Here is a 19,769-nt window from a genome sequence, read left to right as displayed (position 1 = left end):
CAAACTTGTTAAAGGCACAAGATCAGGGCCAGAGAAAACCTGGAAACCTGTAGCCACAGTCATTGTCCATGTGGTTCTCTCATCCCTGCTCCCACCCCCTTTCCTCTCAACAAGGTGAATTAACCTTGCTATTTCCATGGTCTCTCCTGGGGCAAAATGGGTAGACTGATCTCAAATGAATAAAGCACAACAGAATCGCCCCTGTGTTTCCTACTTGAATGATGAAGTCTTGGGCCTCTTTCTGGAAAGGGAATTTCCCATTCCACGAAACAGCAGGAAAGATGGCAGGCTTCTCATGCCTCCTGGGGAATTCAGGGCTTCCTGTTCCTCTGCTGATATAGTGGATTCTGCAAGGCTTCTCCAACCTGGTGCCCTCCAGACAACTCTACAGCCTCACCAGCCCCAGCCACCCCTTGCCTTGATGGGCATTGAACTGCAAAACATCTGGAGGGCAGAAGGCTGCTTTATGCTCCTCCTACTGCCCATGGGACCCTGCCCCTTTTGGAATCTCCTAACCAGCTTCCCAACACTTTTGACTCCTATCATTTGTTCAGTTCATGATAGAGTTGTGTTTCTCCTGCTCCTTGAAGACTCCATCCATTTTGCCCTGTTTGGAGAGTATCTCTCTCAATGGACGTAAACTTTGCACCTGCCTTGGTTTACCTGCCATCTGCTTGTTCCTATCTAACAGCCTAAAAGACAAACACTTTTTCCATGGCTGTGAGATAAGATTAAGGTTTACATGAAAAGCAGTTTACAATGGCTTTGGTTAAACTGTAACACTGAGACTGCCTGGGAGAGAAAATTACTGCTGAAATGGGTGGTTAATAAAGGGTATTCTTCACTCTGCTCCCACTCTCCTTAACATGTTTCAGTCCTACTGTTGAATTTAGATGTCACTGTTCTAAATCTAGCACCATGGTTCTCTGCTTTTTAAAGGCAAAAGTGTCTTATTATGGAGAGTCCTTTTTATACACCTCCCTCTCAGGCCATGGAGAGAGTGAGAAAGATCTCAGCAGCCCATCTTCTCTGCCAGTGATCTCTTCATTGTGCATCTCTCTTTTAAAGTCAGCCTTTGTCTTCTCCACCTCGGCGGGTTCCCATCAAGATTTGAAATATTTCAGGAGCTTTGATAGTACATACTTTTGTCACCACAGGGGCTGGCTATTCTTTGCTTATTCCGGCCAGACTTCTGGGCTCTCTCCTTCTGCCAAAACAGAGATGGGAATAATTTTCTTCACTTCCTGCCGGCACAATGGGCAGCGACTGGTGGTATGGAAAATTTTCAGGGAGCAGTGGGAGCAGAAGTTGGCATGAGAGCAAGGAAGCATCATTGTGTTGGCTTTTTGCCCGAAGCATACAGCACATTCCTCAGGAAAGGCATGGAAATCCCCACAGGTGGACTCTGTATTTCATACAAAAGACACGGAATAAGAAACATAGAAATACTTCTTCAGCACACTCTTCTTCCTACTTATGCTATTTAACCACAAAGGGGGGGGGGATGAGCAGGCTTTAATATGGACAAGTCTGTCAATTTTGGTTTCGCAAGCTTAGCTTCAGTTTGTCATGTTTCCACATCAGTTTGCAATTTTTTTAAAAAAATAATAATGAGTCCTGAGAACTCACAAACTTTTCTCTCTGTGCTAGATGAGCACCAGTAGGGGGTGATCAGAATGACAGCAGCCAGAAATGAGCAGAAGAACAAGCTCTGCCTGACCCTCTGCTCTGCCTGCCTGGCTCTCCCGCCACTGACTACCCTTTACCCAATGGGGGAGGGAATGGCACTCTGCACATGTCCATGGGAGCCTCTTTTTGTGCACAAGGAGCCTAGCCTAGCCAAGTGGGGAAGCAGCAGTAGCCTTTGGACATATCACATGCTATTTGTGTTCTCTGAGGATGGAGGGAATGCTGCTAGAGAGACAAAGTTTTGACAGTACTTTGCCCTGCTTGCACTCACTGTCCACACGGCTATCTTGTTTCAGCTGCATTTATTAATAAGAATTAATCTGTTCCTGATTCAGCTACTGGACTAGAGTGAGTGAGTCCAGGGGGAGCTGGTGGGGTTTGGTGAGTGGCTTGTGCATTTAAAACACTTTTTTGGAGGTTGGAGAACTGCACAAATTTTGAAGGGTAGCTGCGCACTGACTCCCCTGTTGTTTCAGGAAGTGTGAATTGGGTAGCTTTACAATAAAATGTGAACTGAACAGAATTTATCCTCCACCCGTAGTTGGCGCATCCCAATGTCTTTATATGACTGAGCACTGGTTTTTAACCCGTGTGCTGTGGCACCCTAGGGTGACTTGAGGAATGTTGAGGGGAGCCCTGGGGGACCACCCAGTCATTAGCTTGCAGTCCATATCTCTCTGCCTTTCTCTGAGGAACATTCAGAGGAGCAGACACCTTTAACTTGCAGCCCATTTTCTTCCCAAAATAAAACAGCAGTAAGAAAGTGGGGAAACACTTTTTCATGACTGTATATCTTTTTAATATCTCTCTCCCCCCCACAAACAAAAACCCTTGCAAGCTTAATAACTAACAGTTCCTTTGTTTTACACAGAGGGCTTGAAAAATGCAAGAAAATAGCAAAGTAGCTTGATGGTTTGTGTTCCTGGACACATGTGTGCTCTGTAAGGAGGGATTCAAAAATAACCCTGAAAGTGAGGAGTGCCTTCTGTGTTTCCCTGTCCTGCTACCCCCAACATCCCGCCCCCCTCTTCTTCTCCAGCCAACCCCCCTGCTCTTTAACAGTCACCCAGCTTTATGGGGACAGGGAGAATGTGTCAGGGAAGGACCATGTCTGCATGTGTGCTATTCCTTTTCTGCAATAACATAGTATTTCTACTTCGGATTTTAATCTCATTTTCCCTCTCCACTCCCCCCCCACACACCATGTGCACACTGATTTGGGGGAAGGTAGGCTGTGGCTGCCACATGGAGTGCGTCAGCTCGGCCCTACAGAGCAGTGCGCTCCCACTTACAAGGCGACAAAGAGGGCGCTGACAAGGGGCAGGGCGGAATGGGCACATTCCCACTTATGCACACCCTGTAACGGAACCCCAGTCTAAGTGGCTTCCACAGCGGAGCCGCAGAAAGAATGTGGTTGGTTAAGGGAGCTGTGGACTCAAAAAGGTTGAAAACCACTGTGACAGGGAGTTCCAAAGGTGGCCTCGGCAGGGTCTGTGCTCTTGTGAGAGAAAAACAAAAATGTAGAGTGTGTTTTTGTAGTATCTATTTAGTCAGTTAGATATTTATTATGGTCAATGGACCAATAAGACAAAATACAAAGTATAAAATACAAAATTACAGCCCCATTGAAGCCAATTTTTTTCAAAACAAAAAACAAAACAATAAAAATGAAATTTGTACTGGGCAGTGAAGTGCCCTGGGATGGTTTCTTGGGCTGAAAGAAAATAATGAGAGGAAATTGAGGGCAACTCACAGCTTTTCCAGATACTCACCACTCTGTTGAAGAAGGCTGAGCCCATCAGCATTTGTTGGTAGGCTGGAGGGACCTGAAAGGGAACGAGAGAGACTTTAGGCTGCGGCATCTCAAGTGCAGCCGTTACCCATCAACAGCCCATGCCTTCTTGCCAGCCCACACCACACACCATGCTCAAGGGCTTTCCCCAGCTGGAAAGCATATTTGAACAGTGACAATGTACCTGGGTGGAGAGAAGGGTGGGTAGAGAAATCTTGACCTTTTGTATGGCTGAGATGTAGGCTGCTGCATGGAAACAGTCACAACTACTACCCCACCCACTCTTTGCTTCTGGTCCAACTCATTACCAACCTGTGGTCCCCAGAAGGCTGCCTGTGAGGGAATGTGGCCCTTATGCTGAACAAGATTCCCCCACCCCTGAGTTTAGATGCTTCAGCTGCTTACCCAAAAGCTGGACTGCCTTGGTCCTTCCATAGATGTCCACAACAGCCCAGAGAGGCCTTGTGACCAAGACGCCATCTACCACCAGGAAACCTTCTGACTTCTCATTGGTGCTGCAGAAAACAGAACCTTGGTTGTCCACCCAGAAGCTGACAATGGTGCCTTCTGCTTCATATTCTTCCGGTAAGACGGCAGCACGACACTTCCCTTGCTTTACCAGGTCTGGGCAAGAATACGGAGGCAGCACACTGGGCTCAACGAGGGATGGATCCTCCCAAGTGAAGCCCACCCTTAGGCCTCCACACCACCTGCTCTCTTCCTTTAAGATTTTCAAAGTCACCTTCTCATAAAGTTCAATTGGCCGGCTGGAGAAGACAATGCCGTTGCAGAATGTGGCTGCTCTGCTCGCTATGCAGTGGGACTCGTCCATGATGACCTGGGAGCCTTTGAGGTAAGGGTGGAAAAAGAGGGGATCACTGGGAGGCTGGCTTGCGACATCTGGACCTGTGGGAGACATAAGTGTTATGTACTGAAGTTCTCACCCTGGGCCAGCAGGGGGATACTGTATAGTTCAGGTCCACATATGCAAATAAGGGATTGAAAGTGACGTTCAGTGATTGGATAGTCACAGAAAATGGTTACTGTTGCATTCTAGTGGAGCTCTATATAAGCAGGTTGGCTGAACCCTTCATAGAATCATAGAATCATAGAATCATAGAGTTGGAAGAGACCACAAGGGCCATCGAGTCCAACCCTCTGCCAAGCAGGAAACGCCATCAGAGTACTCCTGACATATGGTCGTCAAGCCTCTGCTTAAAGACCTCCAAAGAAGGAGACTCCACCACACTCCTTGGCAGCAAATTCCACTGTTGAACAGCTCTCACTGTCAGGAAGTTCTTCCTAATGTTTAGGTGGAATCTTCTTTCTTGTAGTTTGGATCCACTGCTCCATGTCCGCTTCTCTGGAGCAGCAGAAAACAACCTTTCTCCTTCCTCTATGTGACATCCTTTTATATATTTGAACATGGCTATCATGTTCAAATATATAAAAGTTCAGTTCAGTTCTGTTCTGGCCTGTGAATAAACAAGAGATGTTCGAAGAATCGCTGTGTCGTCTGATATGTTCACTCACAACTTAACAATAAGAGACACCATGATTAATAAAATTATAAGGGTGCATGCTACAGTTTAGCATGCACTTTCCTTACAAAAGGTCTCATGGCGTCATTAACAGGAATTCTGAGAAGCGCCGCTCATCTCCACAGTCATCATGGCAGGATTCTCAGGAAGCGGAATTCTGTGCCCAATGCAACATACACACTGTGCTTTTAATGATGACATCCATGTTCTGCTCTGACTTTCTCTACTGCAAAGAAGCAGGCTTAGCATGTGGCTCAAGATCCCGCAAAATATGAGACCACCACTAGGTGTCACTACCGGCAGCACAAGATGTGCTGAGGCCACAAACAGATCCTGGTTGGGTTTGCTTTCCATTTATCATGCTGTAGTAACATCTCCTGCGTAGGAAACTGAAACCCCTCAGGCTACAAGAGGCAACAGTTCTTCTAATGACTGAACCATAGGCAGGTTTGTGGTTTTTTGTTTAAGCAACTAGAAATATCATTTGCAAAAATAACTTCCCTATAGACGCTGAAGTTTTACATCAGGTATATATAGAACATAAATACTCCAGTTTATTAAACTGGATTCAGCTATGCCAAAATATATCAAGAACAAAAAGTTGATCAATTATATGCTACTATAGGAGAACTGGACTACAAATGTCTCAGGTTAATGTTAATGCATTTAATTCACAGGCATTGGTAAACTGTGTGCAGTGACGTAGCTGGGGGGCAGTGGCCCTGGGTGCAAAATCCTGAGAGGGGCACAACCAGGCAGCCCCACAACTGGCTCCCAGCTGAACTCCTGCTGCCTATCGTGGTACAGAAATATTTTGTATAGATAAATAAGCTCCAAGCTTAGATAGCAACTTTGTCAGTGCTATTTTTTTTTAAGAAAAAGAGGTGCTGGAACTCACTATGAACACCTTCCTTGTTCCATTATAATGGCAATGGCGCCCACCTGAGAGGTGCTGAAACTGAGTTCTGGCACGTTCCGGCTGAAAAAAGGCCCTGAACTTTGTATACCCCTAAAATCATGTAGGCATAAAGTCCATTTCATGATTTATCTGGCCCCATCTGATGAGCCTGTGCTTGCCTCCTCACACATAAAATCCATTCAACCAGTTTAGAGTGAAGTTTCATTGATCCTGCCACCATTGCTCTGCCTAACCACCTTCATGAGGGTGGTTTGCTTTTGTGTCTGTGTGTGAGAGCTAAACTGTATGTGAAAATGGGCTATAGTTTATGAAGAAAACAGCTTCTCTTTCATTCCCTGATCCCGGATGTCATTTGAGCAGTTGGCGGTTACTGTTATCAGAACATCATGGCCACAATCCTTTATTGTTCTGACAGGGGAAGGGTCACTGGGTGCCCTGAAGAGGGACAGAAGGAGAAATCCTGAAGCTTGAAGAAAAATATTTCTGCATATTGCCTTTTCCTTAGACAATCTATAATTGTTTTCTGACTCTTTCTCTTCAAATGATCTTAGGTGTTTGACATTCAGTAGATTGTTATATGTGGCCAGTGGTCTGTGAATAAATCAACACAGTTATGTTTTATTGACATGTGCTGTAAATTCACTTGTTATCATCTTGGAGAGCCAGAGTGGATCTGGTAAAAATATTTCTTTAAAAGAAAACTAAAAGTTGAGCAGGGTTCAAATTCCCGCTTAATCATGAAGCAAACTGGATGAATTTGGCTCAGGCCCTATCTCTCGGGCCAACCCACCTCATAGGAGCGTTCGGAGGGGGAAATGGAGTGAGCCACCTTGTGCGCTCTGAGGAAATGCTCTGTGTGTGTCTATGCTTTGTGATTTGGAAAAGATTTCTGGGGCGTTACTTTGTCTGGGTGAAAATGTAAAAGTTTGAGACCTTGGGCTATTGCTGGGTTGCAGGCCTGTTTCACAGGTGGGGAGGGGAGATTCTTGCTTTTTAATATCTATAGGAGACTGGGTTAAGAAAATTCATCTTTATTGGTCTGTGAAACAATGGACTCTGTTTGGCTGCCAGTTGGAAATGTCAGTTGGGAGTTAACTGTTGGGAGACCACAGAAAACTGGGGGGGGGGGGAGGAAATGGATAGATGAGACCTGAGTATTAAGCAAATTCATCCTTAGTGGGTTAACGTTTTGCTGGTGAAGATCAGAAGGGAGCCAGTGGCTCCTTATCTAAGGAGGGCTTACCAGAACAGCCTATGCAAACAGGTTTCTAAAATCAACTAAACTGTCCAAGCAGCCAGAAGTATAACCCAGTGGCGTAGCGTGGGTTGTCAGCACCCGGGGCAAGGCAAGTAATTTGCGCCCCCTAACCCATGGATTTGCGCCCCCAACCCGTGGATTTGCGCCCCCTAACCCGTGGATTTGCCCTAACCCCAGATGTTGCGCCCGGTGCGGCCGGCCCCCCCTGCACCCCCCACGCTACGCCACTGGTATAACCTGAGGAGCTTTGGGAGTCAGAGGCAGATTACACCCAGTAGTTGGGCTGGGTTGTGAGTGAATTTGGCTGAGGTGGACGCTTAGCAACTTTGGCCAGAGGTTAAAGCTTCTTAGAGGCTGCTGTCAGCTATGGTGTCTCTTGCAACCTCAGAAATTGACAGCAAGCACATATAAAAGGCCAAAGTAGATATCAGTATCCTCTTCATGAACAAAATATCCCTTTACCAACAATCTTAAACAACAGCTCATTCTGTATCCAACTCATGCATAAAATCTCCTATATAGCACACTACCAGGAGGTTTTTAAAGCCCCAAAGCACCAGTTTACTCATCTTTTCCTTAAATCACTGTGCCCCGTAAAAATTAGCAAAGTCAACACTATAATTAGTTAACCAAAACAAACCATAAATTGGTGGTGAATAAGAAACAGCCAATCACGTGCCATAAAATGCCTGGGAAAAGGCTGTAGTGCTGGTGCCCAGTGGGGGGTCTTGCTGGGGAGCATCCTGCTGGGGCCACCAAGAACCCACTTGAGCCTAAAGTAAGGTCCAAAGAAGAGGATTGCCAGCTCAAAGCCCCTGCTCTCCATTAGAAGAACACTCTGCTACACTAGACTCAAAGAACATTCATGATTAAGTTCTTATTGCAAGTTTCAGTGAAAAAATAAATGTGGTCTTGGAGACCATTCAAAGCAGAAATTTTGGCAGAGGAGCAATGAATGGCATGCTTTGTTCACTGATGACTTTTGGAGAATTTTTATCACACAACAACCTCCAAAACCACCCACACACCATCCCCATAAACATTTAATATATGTTGATTGAGAGAGGAAAAATGATGTATAAAAGATTTCACTGGATGCCAAGATTCAGGTTTCAGGGTGAGAGAACCCCAGTAGACACAAAACCTGCAGCAAAGTAAAGCGTGGAAATATAAGCTGTTAGACCTTTAAAATATCCCTTCCCAAGTTCCCTCTTCGACTTAACATAGAAAAAGACCAGGCATTTGGTAAGTTTAAAATGGCTTATTTACAAACTCTTCAAAGGTCAGTTTCATGTGCTTTTCCATACAGCATCCAGAAATCACAGGCAGCAAAACTTAGGTTAGTTTCAAAGTGGTGAAAATTTGCAAAAAGGGCATGCAGTCTGAGCTTGGAGCAGCCAGCGCAGATGTCTTTATATAATGGAGTACACATGATTGATTATTTAATTCCTTTACCACTTAATATATTTAAATGATCTCTAAGCAGTATACAGAAAACTGAAACAACAACAACAACAACAACAAAATATTACAAAAACCCACTTATATATTAAAATGTTACATTAAGGCATAGTTGCTAATATATATAAACCAATATCATTTTTTTAAAAAGCACTGTAGTTCAGTGGCTGCCACCACATCTTGTGGCAGTGAATTCCATGCATTAATTCCTTGTGCCGAGGCTGACAGTTGTTTCTCAGTGCTGAGGGAGATGCACACAGTGATGTGTACATTCAGAGGCACACTTGTTCTTTTGAACATTTTCCTTCGGAACTGCACCCTAGAAAGGAGAACATTTTCCAGAGCTCTTCCCCGACACAGATCCTGACCTCAGCCATAGCCTTTGAGCATAATGAGCAGCAAGGGCTGCGGGAGAGTTCTTCAGTTATGCTCCCTGTGAAACCAGTCCCAGACCTGATGGGTCCTCCATCACCTGACTCTGCAGCTCAGGGGACCTTGACCCACCAGAAGCACCTTTGCATTTTCACCCAGGGCCCGTCCTCAAAACCCCCAGCCAGTTCTTACCCTCCAAGGGGCGAAGGCAGGCACCCATCATTGCCCGGAGGCCGCTGTTCCTCAGGCTGAAGACTTTGGTGCTGCTTGCTGGGGGATAGGCTGGAGTTTATGTTGCCATGCCAGGGACGCAAGCTGTTCTTACTGAGTTGTCTGGGGCACTCCCGGGAGTTAAACATTAATCATGGAAGTGTGGGGCTTGTGTGCAGTTTCCCTTCACATTATCACAAGATGCACTTTGCTTTGTGCTAGGGGGATTTCCAGTATATTGTGTGTGCGGACGTAACTTGAGCCAGGGCCACACCCCCAGGACCACATCCCTGACTTCAGAGTCCTGGCTTCCAGCCCAAGCTAGCAAGACTCCACCCTTTCCTTTTTCCTGTTGACCCAATCCATTTACTTTGCACTGTTTCAGTGTACTTGCTAGCTTTCATTGTCATATCTTAATATTACTTAGCATTCGTATAAAGCTGTGGCAAATATGACAATTTAGGTTTCTCTTAGTTTCTCATTTTTCCAGTATTAAATTCAGTTCTCCACATTTCTACAAAAGATATTTTTTTAAAAGTCTTTATGACAATTCATCAGCATTTTAGTGCAAATTTCTCTAAATATGCTTCTGTGCAAAACACGTTTCTATGCAATTTTCACAAATACACACTTTTCTGAAAGCAATTTCCCCATATAAAATGCACTTATGCATGTTATCTCTTCTTAATACAGGTGTTTTTAGGATCTCTTTACCATTGTATTTGCATTTGTGTACACATTACTTGGTTGCAGAACTGCATTGAAAAAATTGAAGATATGTGATTTTGAAAAGATAGCTTTGTTTTGATACATGTTGGCCCATTCAGAGCTTGCCTGGTCAGGAGTCCCTGGTCAGCTGGGAGGCCTGGGGCAGGACAGCCAATTCTGGCCAGTCCCTGGGGCCTCCTGGGGCAAGTGTTTCCGGCTGCTCTCCCTGCACAGGTCTGGCTGGGCTCATGTGCTAAAGGCATAAGAACATTAGAAGAACCCTCTGGATCAGGACAGTGACCCCTCTAGGGATATACCAAATAAATACTTTTATAATTTGCGTGTCCTAGTTTCTCAATTTCATCCTTTTATATGGTTTTGCAGATTTTTTGGTATTTTATGCATTGTGATTTGCTTTTATTTTTATTGTTTATAGATTAGTAATTTGTTATTGTAATTGATAAGTGTAAACTGTTTCATTATTATGATGTTTCATTTTACTCTTTACTATTAGATTCTAATGGATTATTGAATATTCCTTTAAGTTGTTTATTTTAAAGTTATTGTGACTTTTTTATATTGGATCAGATTCTTGCTATTAATGTTTTATGTTTTATTATGTTTTTATCTGTGTTGGAAGCCACCCAGAGTGGCTGGAGTAACCCAGCCGGATGGGTGGGGTAGAAATAAATTATTATATCATACATTAGTACCTTGGTTGAAGAACAGCTTAGTTTATGAACAACTGGGAATAAGAACGCTGCAAACCCGGAAGTAGGTGTTTTGGTTTGTGAACTTTGCCTTGGAAGCTTCCTGTTAAGTGTGTTCCATTTGTAAATTGAGTCCCTCGCTGCTAATCAGAGGCTTCCTGTTGAGTCTGTCGGCTGTTGAGTCCCGAGCACTCATGCAACACTTGTTGTTGTTGTTTAGTCATTTAGTCGTGTTCGACTCTTCGTGACCCCATGGACCCAGTTCAGCTACTGGTTGATTGATTGTGTGACTGCAGAAATGGATAAAAGCCCCCCATCCAAACAATGACTATCATCAGTGCATGTAAGAAAAAATAATAATTTTAATTTGTGTCATCTACAATGCTGTCTTTTTTATTTTATAGTACAGTACATTGATTATTGCCTTCATTTTCTGTATCAATGGTCTCATTAGATGGTAAAATTCATATAAAATTGCCGTTTTAGGGGTTGTTTTTCATCGTCTGGAACGGATTAATCCATTTTCCATTACTTTCTATGGGAAAGCACGCCTTGGTTTAAGAATGCTTTGGTTTAAGAATGGACTTCCGGAACAAATTAAGTTCGTAAACTGAGGTACCCCTATATTGTATTGTATTGTATTGTATTGTATTGTATTGTATTGTATTGTATTGTATTGTATTGTATTGTATTGTATTAGTCCAGCATTCTGTTCTTGCAGTGGCCAACCAGATGCCCATGGGAACCTGCCAGCAGAACCTGAGCACAGGAGCCCCTGTGGTGTCCAGCAACTGGAATTCAGAGGCCTACTGCTTCCCACAATGGAGGCAGAGTGCTGCCATTGGTGGCTAGTAGCCATTAATAGCCCTCTCTCCATAAATTTGCCTAATCCTCTTTTAAAGCCATTTGAGTTGGTGGCATTACTGCCTCCTGTGGGAGGGAGTTCCACAGTTCAACTCTGTGCTGCGTGAAGGAAGACTGTTTTGGAAACTGTGAATTTGGTAGGTTCACCTTGAAATGTGAATTGAATTGACTCTGCCCCCCCCCATCCCTATTCCTACATGTTGCTTTAGGCCAGAGGTGGCTAACCTTTGATCCTCCAGATGTTATTGGGTTCCATGACTAATGGCTGAGGATGTTGGGAAACATAGTCCAACAACCACTGAAGGGCCAAAGCTTCTTCACACACTTTGCTTACAAAGTGCATACAGAGTGCTGAGTCCCTAGCCACCTATCACATTAATTGGCCGACAGATAAATACTTGTAATTTAAAGATACATATGTTAGCAAATGCACACTGTGCCCCAAGTCCTTTTAGAATCTAGTGGTGCCTCTTGGTGGCTATACATTAGATTCGTGTGTGCTCACCAGTCAACTATAACAGTTTCTGTTTCTTTACATCTGTTGTGCAATGTCCCAATGAGTCGGGTTGCTGCTCTTTATGCAAAATAGCAACATCTCAGAGACATGCAGTAACACAGTCTGTAATTATAGTTACGGGAGAGTTCAAAAAGATAGTCATGCACACGGTAGATGCATGCTCTGTAAAGTGAAACTGCATCTTCACCTGGCCACCTGCAGTACAGTCACTGGCTCTCTAAGAACTTATTTAAAAGCATCTCTTACATCTCTTACACACTGCAAATTGCAGAATATATGGCAATGAGATGTCTATCTCTGGTCTGCATTTTCAGGAATGCAAGTGGTCTGTTGTTGTTCTTCGCATCTCTCTCTCTCTCTCTCTCTCTCTCTCTCAAGGGACAATGGAGTGCTCCTCTGGGGGTGAAGCCAAACTGCTACATTAGCAGCACTGAAGTGACTTTCTGCAATGCACAATACTGGGCAGTGTGTGTTGTGGTCCTGGGCTGCCCAGATGCCAAGCCCCCCTCTCAGCCTTGCTGTGGTGGTACAACGGAAAGCAGAGCAATACATTTAGCACCAGTTTGGTGCAGTTGTTGTTGGAAGGAGGCATACAAGACATCATCCAACCGTCTTGGGGACTCCACTCTGGATTTGTGTAGTTTATTCCTTAGACTTTTATTCTCCCAAAGATATACTGCAAGGCAGTGGAGTTTTGGGGTCAGATTCTTCCTTCTCCTAGATGGGCTACCTTCCCAGGTAGACGAGCCCCATCTGCCCCTCAGTTACCTCTACAGCACATGTAGAAACCGCCTTCTTGACTGTTGGACCCACTCTTGGCCTTGTTCAATCTGCCAGAGCCTCTCTTCACACGCAGGGGAAGCCTCTAACTCACTGAGGATTTGAGACCCATCAGCTCCCCTCACTTGTTCCCGGGGTGTGGCTGCTCTCGCATGCTGACGGCTTCTAGGAGCCACAGGCGAGAGCTGAGTGAAGGGTGGGGACCAAAGATGGACAAACTGCCTGAGAAAGAGCATGATGTCTCCCCTTCCAAAGGTACTACCCCTCCCCTAACACCCATACACCTATTATTAGTAGTAGTGGTGGTGCTTTTACTAGTAGTATGTGTGTTTGTTTGCATGTGTAAATTTTATAACACACACACACACACACACACACACACACACACACACACACACTGTTTAAAACATACCTATAATTACAGTGAAAACAGCTCGGCACCAGCCCTTTCATTAAAAGCAATCAGTTCCCAATAGCCTGTTGGAATGAGAAGGACCTGCAGGTGGATGGATAACAAAGAGGGAGCCAATTTAGCCTTTCCCAGGAGGGATTTCCAGGGTCTGGGAGCAGCCACTGAGAAGGCCCTCTCCCGCATCCCCACCAAGCATGCCTGTGAGGTGGGTGAGACTGAGAGAAGGACCTCAGAACCCAGGCAGGATTGTATGAGGGGATCTGGTTGGTCAGGTAGCCTAGACATAAGCAGTGCAGGGCTTTATAGGTCATAACCAGCACAGTTTGAATTGTGCCTGGAAACCAGCTGGTAGCCAGCAGAACGGTTGTAGCCAGGGAGTCATCTGCTCTCTATAACCAGCCCCAATCGGCAGTCTGGCGGCAGCTTTGAGCCAGTTGACGTTTCTGAGCTCTTTTGAAAGGCAGCTCCATGTAGGGCGTGTTACAGTAATCCAAGCTGTTCACATTTTAGGAATTGAACACTGTCTCTTTATGACTTGTTGAGTGTAGGTTATTTATTAAGATATTTATATTCTGGTTTTTAGGTGAACCTCACAAAGTGGATTACATAGAAATGTAATGTGATCGGGTGTTGGACTACATAAGTGTGGGGGTTTTCTGGGGGGGGGGAGGGGAGCTCCCTCAACCCTGTGATTATGGTTGTAAAACAAAACCGCTGATGAAGTCAAATTGGTTGAACAAGATTAGCCTGGCTCATTTGTTGGGAGGAAGAACCTTTACATAACTAAAGAGTTGGCCAAATACAGGGGATTTGTTGCCTGAGGAGCCAAGGGCCAGAGTGTCTTTTGGAGGGAGTCTTTCTTCCCTCTCGTGGCTGATATCATCCATGTGTCTGTGCATGGAAGAAAATAAAAAGACTGGCAGACCTGAAACTGGTTTTGAAAGAGAGAGCCCTGACCTGCTTTCTGTGCAGAATCCTAACCTGAGTCTTTGGAGACCCTCCAATAATTCTGATGGGGAGATGGATCTGTTGGATACTGTGAGCCTTCCATCTTATTCTCAGCCTGTACATCTGTGTAAATAAACCTTGTATCTCCTATGATAAACTATCACAGTTAGAATACCAACAACTATCTGACTTTTAGAAGACATCTGAAGGCAGCCCTGTTTAGGGAAGTTTTTGATGTTTGATATTTTATCGTGTTTTTACTATTCTCCTGGGAGCTGCCCAGAGTGGCTGGGAAAACCCAGCCAGATGGGCAGGGTATAAATAATAAAGTTGTTGTTGTTGTTGTTGTTGTTGTTGTTGTTGTTACCAGGGCTAAATCAGCTTTCCCCCAAGCTGTTGCCTTCTGGATGGTTTGGCCTATGACTCGCATCATCCCTGACCATTGGATATATAGCTGGGGTTGTCAGGAGTTGTTGTCCAAAACCAGCTTGACAAAAGCAGGTGCACACATGTGTTTTTTTATAGCTCATACATACATAGGTCCCTTTGCGCCCTTGGCAAGGAACTCTGTTGGTGTCCCCTCCCCTGAAAAAAAATGCCACGTGTGAGAAGGAAAGGGGCTGGCTTCACCAACCCCTCGGAACGCCTCTGCTCTCAAATAAGTCTTCTTCCATGGGTTTTGCTAGTGGGATTAGGATTACAGCCTAAATAGATTTTCTTTCTCCCAACTGCTGTTAGATTTAGAGCTTGAAAACCTCCCTGGAAAACAGGCATGATTGCAGCAGGTACAGCACAAGATTTTGCCAATATATTGCCAGTGATTCTGGTTAATAATATATTTCACCTCCCAGGCAGTGGTGCCATTTTGAAGTTTTGTTTTGGAAACTGACCTGACTTGTGCTGCTCATGCCATATCTGTTGGATTGGATCCCTCCACCTCTAACTGCATTTCCAGGAATACAGCTGGTTTCTTTAGTTAGAAAATGAAACTGATAATAGTCATTTGCTCTCAGTGACCAGAGTTCTCATTGGAAACTGGAAACTGAACCTGCACTTAGCAGAAATAAATGGCTTTTGAGAAAGGCAGCCCACTGACCCCCCCCCCCATTTTCACAGATTGCAACTAAAATTGCTGTTGCGTCCACCTCCTCCTCTGACAGTTCCAGCGATTCTTCATCAGGTGTCAACCCAGAGCCCTTGGGGGGCAGTCATCAACATTGGATTCAGAGTGGCCTCCCTGATGCACCAGACATGAGAAATACCTTTGAAGAGCAGCACATTATTAGATTAGTGTGATTATGGTTCACCCCCCCCCATACAAGGCAACTGATGCCTTTTGGATTTCACCCCAAAACTGCAGGAATGCAGTTGGTGGCACATCATTTAGGTCTGAAGGTGACTGTTCTCTCCCCCAGCAGCATCCCAAAATAAACTGCCTTTCTCTTGAGAGAATCCAGGAAGATGGATTCTGGTTCTCCATGTCTTGCACAAATAAAAGCAGCTACGTCTCCCCCTGGTTTTGACGGATTGCAGCTACAGCAGCTGATGTGCCCTTTTCCTCATGCTACAAATCCAGGATGTCAAAATGCCAAAGAGCTTGATTTAGAACAGCAGTGGGGAGCCCTTTCCAGCCCAAGGGCCACATTCCTTTCTGAGCAACTTTTGGGGGGCCACATGTCAGTGGTGAGTGGAGCCAGATGCAGCCTTGGACAATGCAATCATCCCTCTCTATTCTAGGGATTCTATCTCCAAAAATGAAAATCAGGACAGAGTTGTTGAGCTTTTATTAAGTTTTTTATAGTAAAAGCTACAATAATTTTTTAGTTTTGGAGCTTTTAGAGGCATTTTCAGCACAATTTAACCTTGGTTGCTGCTTCAAAAATTCAGGATGTCATTTTCAAAGGTGAATTCCAGGACATGTCGTGGAAAATCTGGGTGTATGGCAGCCCTACTTTATTCTTCGTCCACCATCATCATCATCATCATCATTTATTACTTATACCCTGCCCATCTGGCTGGGTTTCCCCAGCCACTCTGGGTGGCTTCCAGCAGGAGATTAAAAATACATTAAGGCAAGCAAGAGTCATAGAGTTCTAAGACATTCAGGGGTTCTGCCTGCTACTAGTCTTACTGGCAGGTAGTCCTAAGTCTCTGCCTGTAAATAGGGAGCAAGATTTAAAAGGATTTACTGTAAAATTATATTTTTGAGTTGGGGATACAGCCCAGACACAGGGAAGAGCAGCTGAAAGCCCTAGACCAGGCATGGCCAAACTTGGCCCTCAGCTGTTTTGGGGCTACCCATGCCTGCCCTAGACTATCAGGAGACAAAGCAACCAATGGGAGTGCGACTAAGCTGTCAGGTGGAGAACCTAAGATGGATATGGGGTGAGGGAAGGGCCACATTACAAAAGGCACAAAACTGACTGGCCGCAGGGGGACACTTCATAAGCCAAGTTTGAGAAAGTTGATTCACAACTTAACAATGTGGCCAACACCTTGATGCTGGTTCTAGCCAATCTGGAAGAAATAGATCTATTGAAATTGGAAGTGGGAAATCTAGAGCAAAGAGCAGAGGAGAAATCCAATATATAGAGCTGAAGGAACATTCATATACATGGGTTCCCAGTAAAAGAAGAGGGGAGACCCCCCCCAAATGTATGGCAGAATGGCTGGGCTCCCTGAACTTAGGAATAGCTGTGGTTGAAAATGATACGGAGCGTGCCAGGCCCAGGCTCATGTTTATGACAATCCTGCTGACATTTTAAATGGTTTACAATTTGTTTTCATATACAGTGGTACCTCTGGATGCAAACGGGATCCGTTCTGGAGCCCCGTTCGCATCCTGAGTAGAACGTAACACACAACTGCGCATGCACGGGTGGCGTTTTGCCGCTTCCACACATGTGTGTGATGTCATTTTGAGCATCTGTGCATGTGCGAGTGGTGAAACCCGGAAGTAATGTGTTCCGTTACTTCCAGGTCGCCACGGAGTGTAACCTGAAAATGCTCAATCTGAAGCATATTTAACCTGAGGTATGACTGTATTCAATAAATTCCCCCCATTCTGTTAAAAAAAGAGTCTCCTGTCTTGATCTCTTAATCTTCCAGTGAGTTTTGCCAGCTCTGCATATTCCATCAGTTTTAGTTGCCAGTTGTCTCTTTTTGGAGCCAATTCCTCTTTCCAGTTTTGGTCATATCATTCAAGCAGCCATGGTTGCATACATAAATAGTTTTTTCTGGTGTTGGCAAAACATTGTTCTTTGATTATTCCCGATACCCAGGCTGACGTGGAGGGCATGGGCATAGCTGGGGAGGGGCAGGGAAGGGCAGCTGCCCTCCCTAAATCAAGTAAATAATTCAAATACTTAACTAACTGACCAACTGCATTGCAGATAGCTCAGTTTTGCTCCTCCTAACATAAAGCTAGCCCCCCAACACAAATCCTGGCTATGCCTATGATGGACGGGGCGTTTCTTTTTGTGAAGACCCCTCTTGCTTTCCAAGCTTCAGCGAAAGCCTGTATTTGCCCCATAGGACGCACACAGATTTCCCCTTCATTTTTGGAGGGGAAAAAGTGTGTCCTATAGGGCGAAAAATACGGTATTTCTAACGACACTGGCACTAAGCAATAGCCACTGATAACAGTAGACTTTCCCCTAGCATGCAGAACTGTGTCTTTATTTTGTTGCTTACTCCAGGATATTAAAATATAGGTGTAATATTCCAGAACAGCAAAGATGCTTTCAGACTTTCACCAGAAGCACCAATACACACACCGATATGTAAAAAATGCTACGTTGATCTTCTTCCCCTTCAGCTGCTATTTTTTGCCCGCAGCCTCCTGTGTGTGTCAGTTTAATTTCTGTCAGCCAAGTTATTGAGCTCTTTGCCACCAGAGGGAGGCAGAGTCCACAAGCAAAGCAGTTGCCAGAGGAATTCAGCCCAGCTTTCCAGGAGCACATTATGGGGAAATGTAATCTGCATTGGAGGAAGCGAGCAGTGTAGCCGGGCCCAAGATTTTGGAGCTTGGTGGTGTTGATGCTTAATATCCTGCTTATTCTGGGCTCTGGAACTTCCCCTGTGCTATCTTTATAGAAACAAGGGTTGAAAATAGTACAGGAAAAACTCAACAGCAGGGCTGTTCTGCTCTCTCTCTCTCTCTAGCATTGCATATTATTGTGAGATTATTATTAGTTTAAGTTTCATGTTTGTGGTCTTGGCCAGTACAGTGAGAGACCAAAATGTGCTTTTCGGTTGTCATTAATAGTTTCAGGTTTAAAACACAGTTTGTGTGGCCACTTCCTTTGAGGGAAACAGCTATAGTTGTCTAAGCTCAAATTGAAACATAACCGCTTATAGGAGAAGAGTCAACTCTGGAATGTTTCAGGGTCTGAAAATCCAAACGGGACACACAACACCCCCCCCCACATGCTAATTAACCTGGAGCACAATCTAGCAGGAAACTCCCCAGCGTGAGATGGATTCAAATTTATGAGCACTCCTGCTTGTCTTATAGTGATCATTGGTGGCTGTTTCTTTGAGTGTGAAATCTGCCGCACATTGTGAATGCATGAATGCAAAATGCATTTTCATCTCCTTTTCGTTATTGCAAAAACTCTGGTCTTTTGGGGAAGTGGGTTTGCTGCTCAAGAGCTATAATTACACAACCTGAATTTGCTGGGATGTGCTCAAATCCCACCCCAAAATAGTAACAGCCTATAATTGCCGTAATCCAGCCTTTATTGTTGTGATTTCTTTGTGGTGTGGTTATATAATCATGAGCATTCATCCTGATTCACTTGCAAGATGTTTACACATTTCCCTATTAATTTCATTTGAAGTTTGTTTTTAAAATTAATGTAAAATCAAAAATAGAAACAAACAAAAACATAATCACAGTTGCAAAACATAGGAGCAGTACAGAGGTTGTATTTTCCAAATAAAAAGAGAGCAGATAATGTAGGGGTTGGAAGCAGAAAATATGTCATGAAAGCCAAATTTCACAGAGATCAGCTGGTGAATAATTTCCCCATGTTTGATCACCGCTTGTTACGGCTGGTCCACTGGCTGCTAAAGGTGCAGCTTCAGGGCTGACTTCAAAATCTGGCAGACTCAGCCGTGGGAACCAGGGAGTCCTGGGTTCAAATTTCACTTCTGCTCTGAATTTGCTAAACAACTTTAGGCAAACTGCTTTCTCTCAGCCTCAGTCTTTCCATCTGCAAAATGTGTGGGTGATGGTGTGCTTTCAGAATGTTATTTAACAGAAAAGTGATTCATGAATCAGTGAGATATGTAGATAAAACAGCAAGCTGTTAATGTACTTTAAAAAAAAAGTTATTTATTTTTTATTTGTTGTTTTTGAAGTAGACGACTAAGGCACTTTTCAAACCAAAGCAAATAGCAGCATTGCAACGGTGAGGCATCGGTGTTGGAGGAGTAGGCCAGGTTGCCAGCTGACCAGAAACCTTCACCACTCAGCTCTTGTGCCTTTAGCTGCAGCTTGATATGTCAAAACTAGCCAGGCAAGCTTCTCACAGCATTCTGATAAATCAGTGGTTCCCAAACCTTTTTGGTCCATCGCCCCCTTG

At 44.5% G+C, this 19,769-nt stretch overlaps 1 protein-coding gene and 1 long non-coding RNA gene across 2 annotated transcripts in view; one reads left to right on the top strand and one right to left on the bottom strand.

The window, feature by feature from the left end:
* LOC309346414 overlaps positions 1–19,769 on the top strand; it is a 106,272-nt gene that overhangs the window by 35,002 nt on the left and 51,501 nt on the right. The window lies entirely within an intron of this gene.
* Positions 856–9,453, bottom strand: NEURL3 (neuralized E3 ubiquitin protein ligase 3). Its single transcript, XM_081872379.1, has 4 exons — positions 9,225–9,453; positions 3,887–4,387; positions 3,462–3,515; positions 856–1,405 (listed from the first exon to the last, which is right to left on the bottom strand). The coding sequence occupies exons 1-4, from the start codon at positions 9,253–9,255 to the stop codon at positions 1,176–1,178; spliced, it is 816 nt and encodes a 271-aa protein (XP_081728505.1). The 5' UTR covers positions 9,256–9,453; the 3' UTR covers positions 856–1,175.

The sequence above is a fragment of the Podarcis erhardii genome (genome assembly GCF_964252035.2).
Source record: "Podarcis erhardii genome assembly, chromosome: 7".
Taxonomy (NCBI): domain Eukaryota; kingdom Metazoa; phylum Chordata; class Lepidosauria; order Squamata; family Lacertidae; genus Podarcis; species Podarcis erhardii.
Note: the sequence above shows the minus strand (reverse complement) of the source record. Positions and strands in the feature narration are given on the sequence as shown.

Excerpts from the sequence above, each read along its gene's own strand:
- NEURL3 (XM_081872379.1), bottom strand. The coding sequence starts at position 9,255 with ATGATGGGTGCCTGCCTTCGCCCCTTGGAGG. Across the intron at positions 3,516-3,886 it reads CAAGGCAGTCCAGCTTTTGG|GTCCCTCCAGCCTACCAACA; the intron begins GTAAGCAGCTGA and ends GTTCCCTTTCAG. Across the intron at positions 1,406-3,461 it reads CAGCCTTCTTCAACAGAGTG|AGTCCACCTGTGGGGATTTC; the intron begins GTGAGTATCTGG and ends TATGAAATACAG.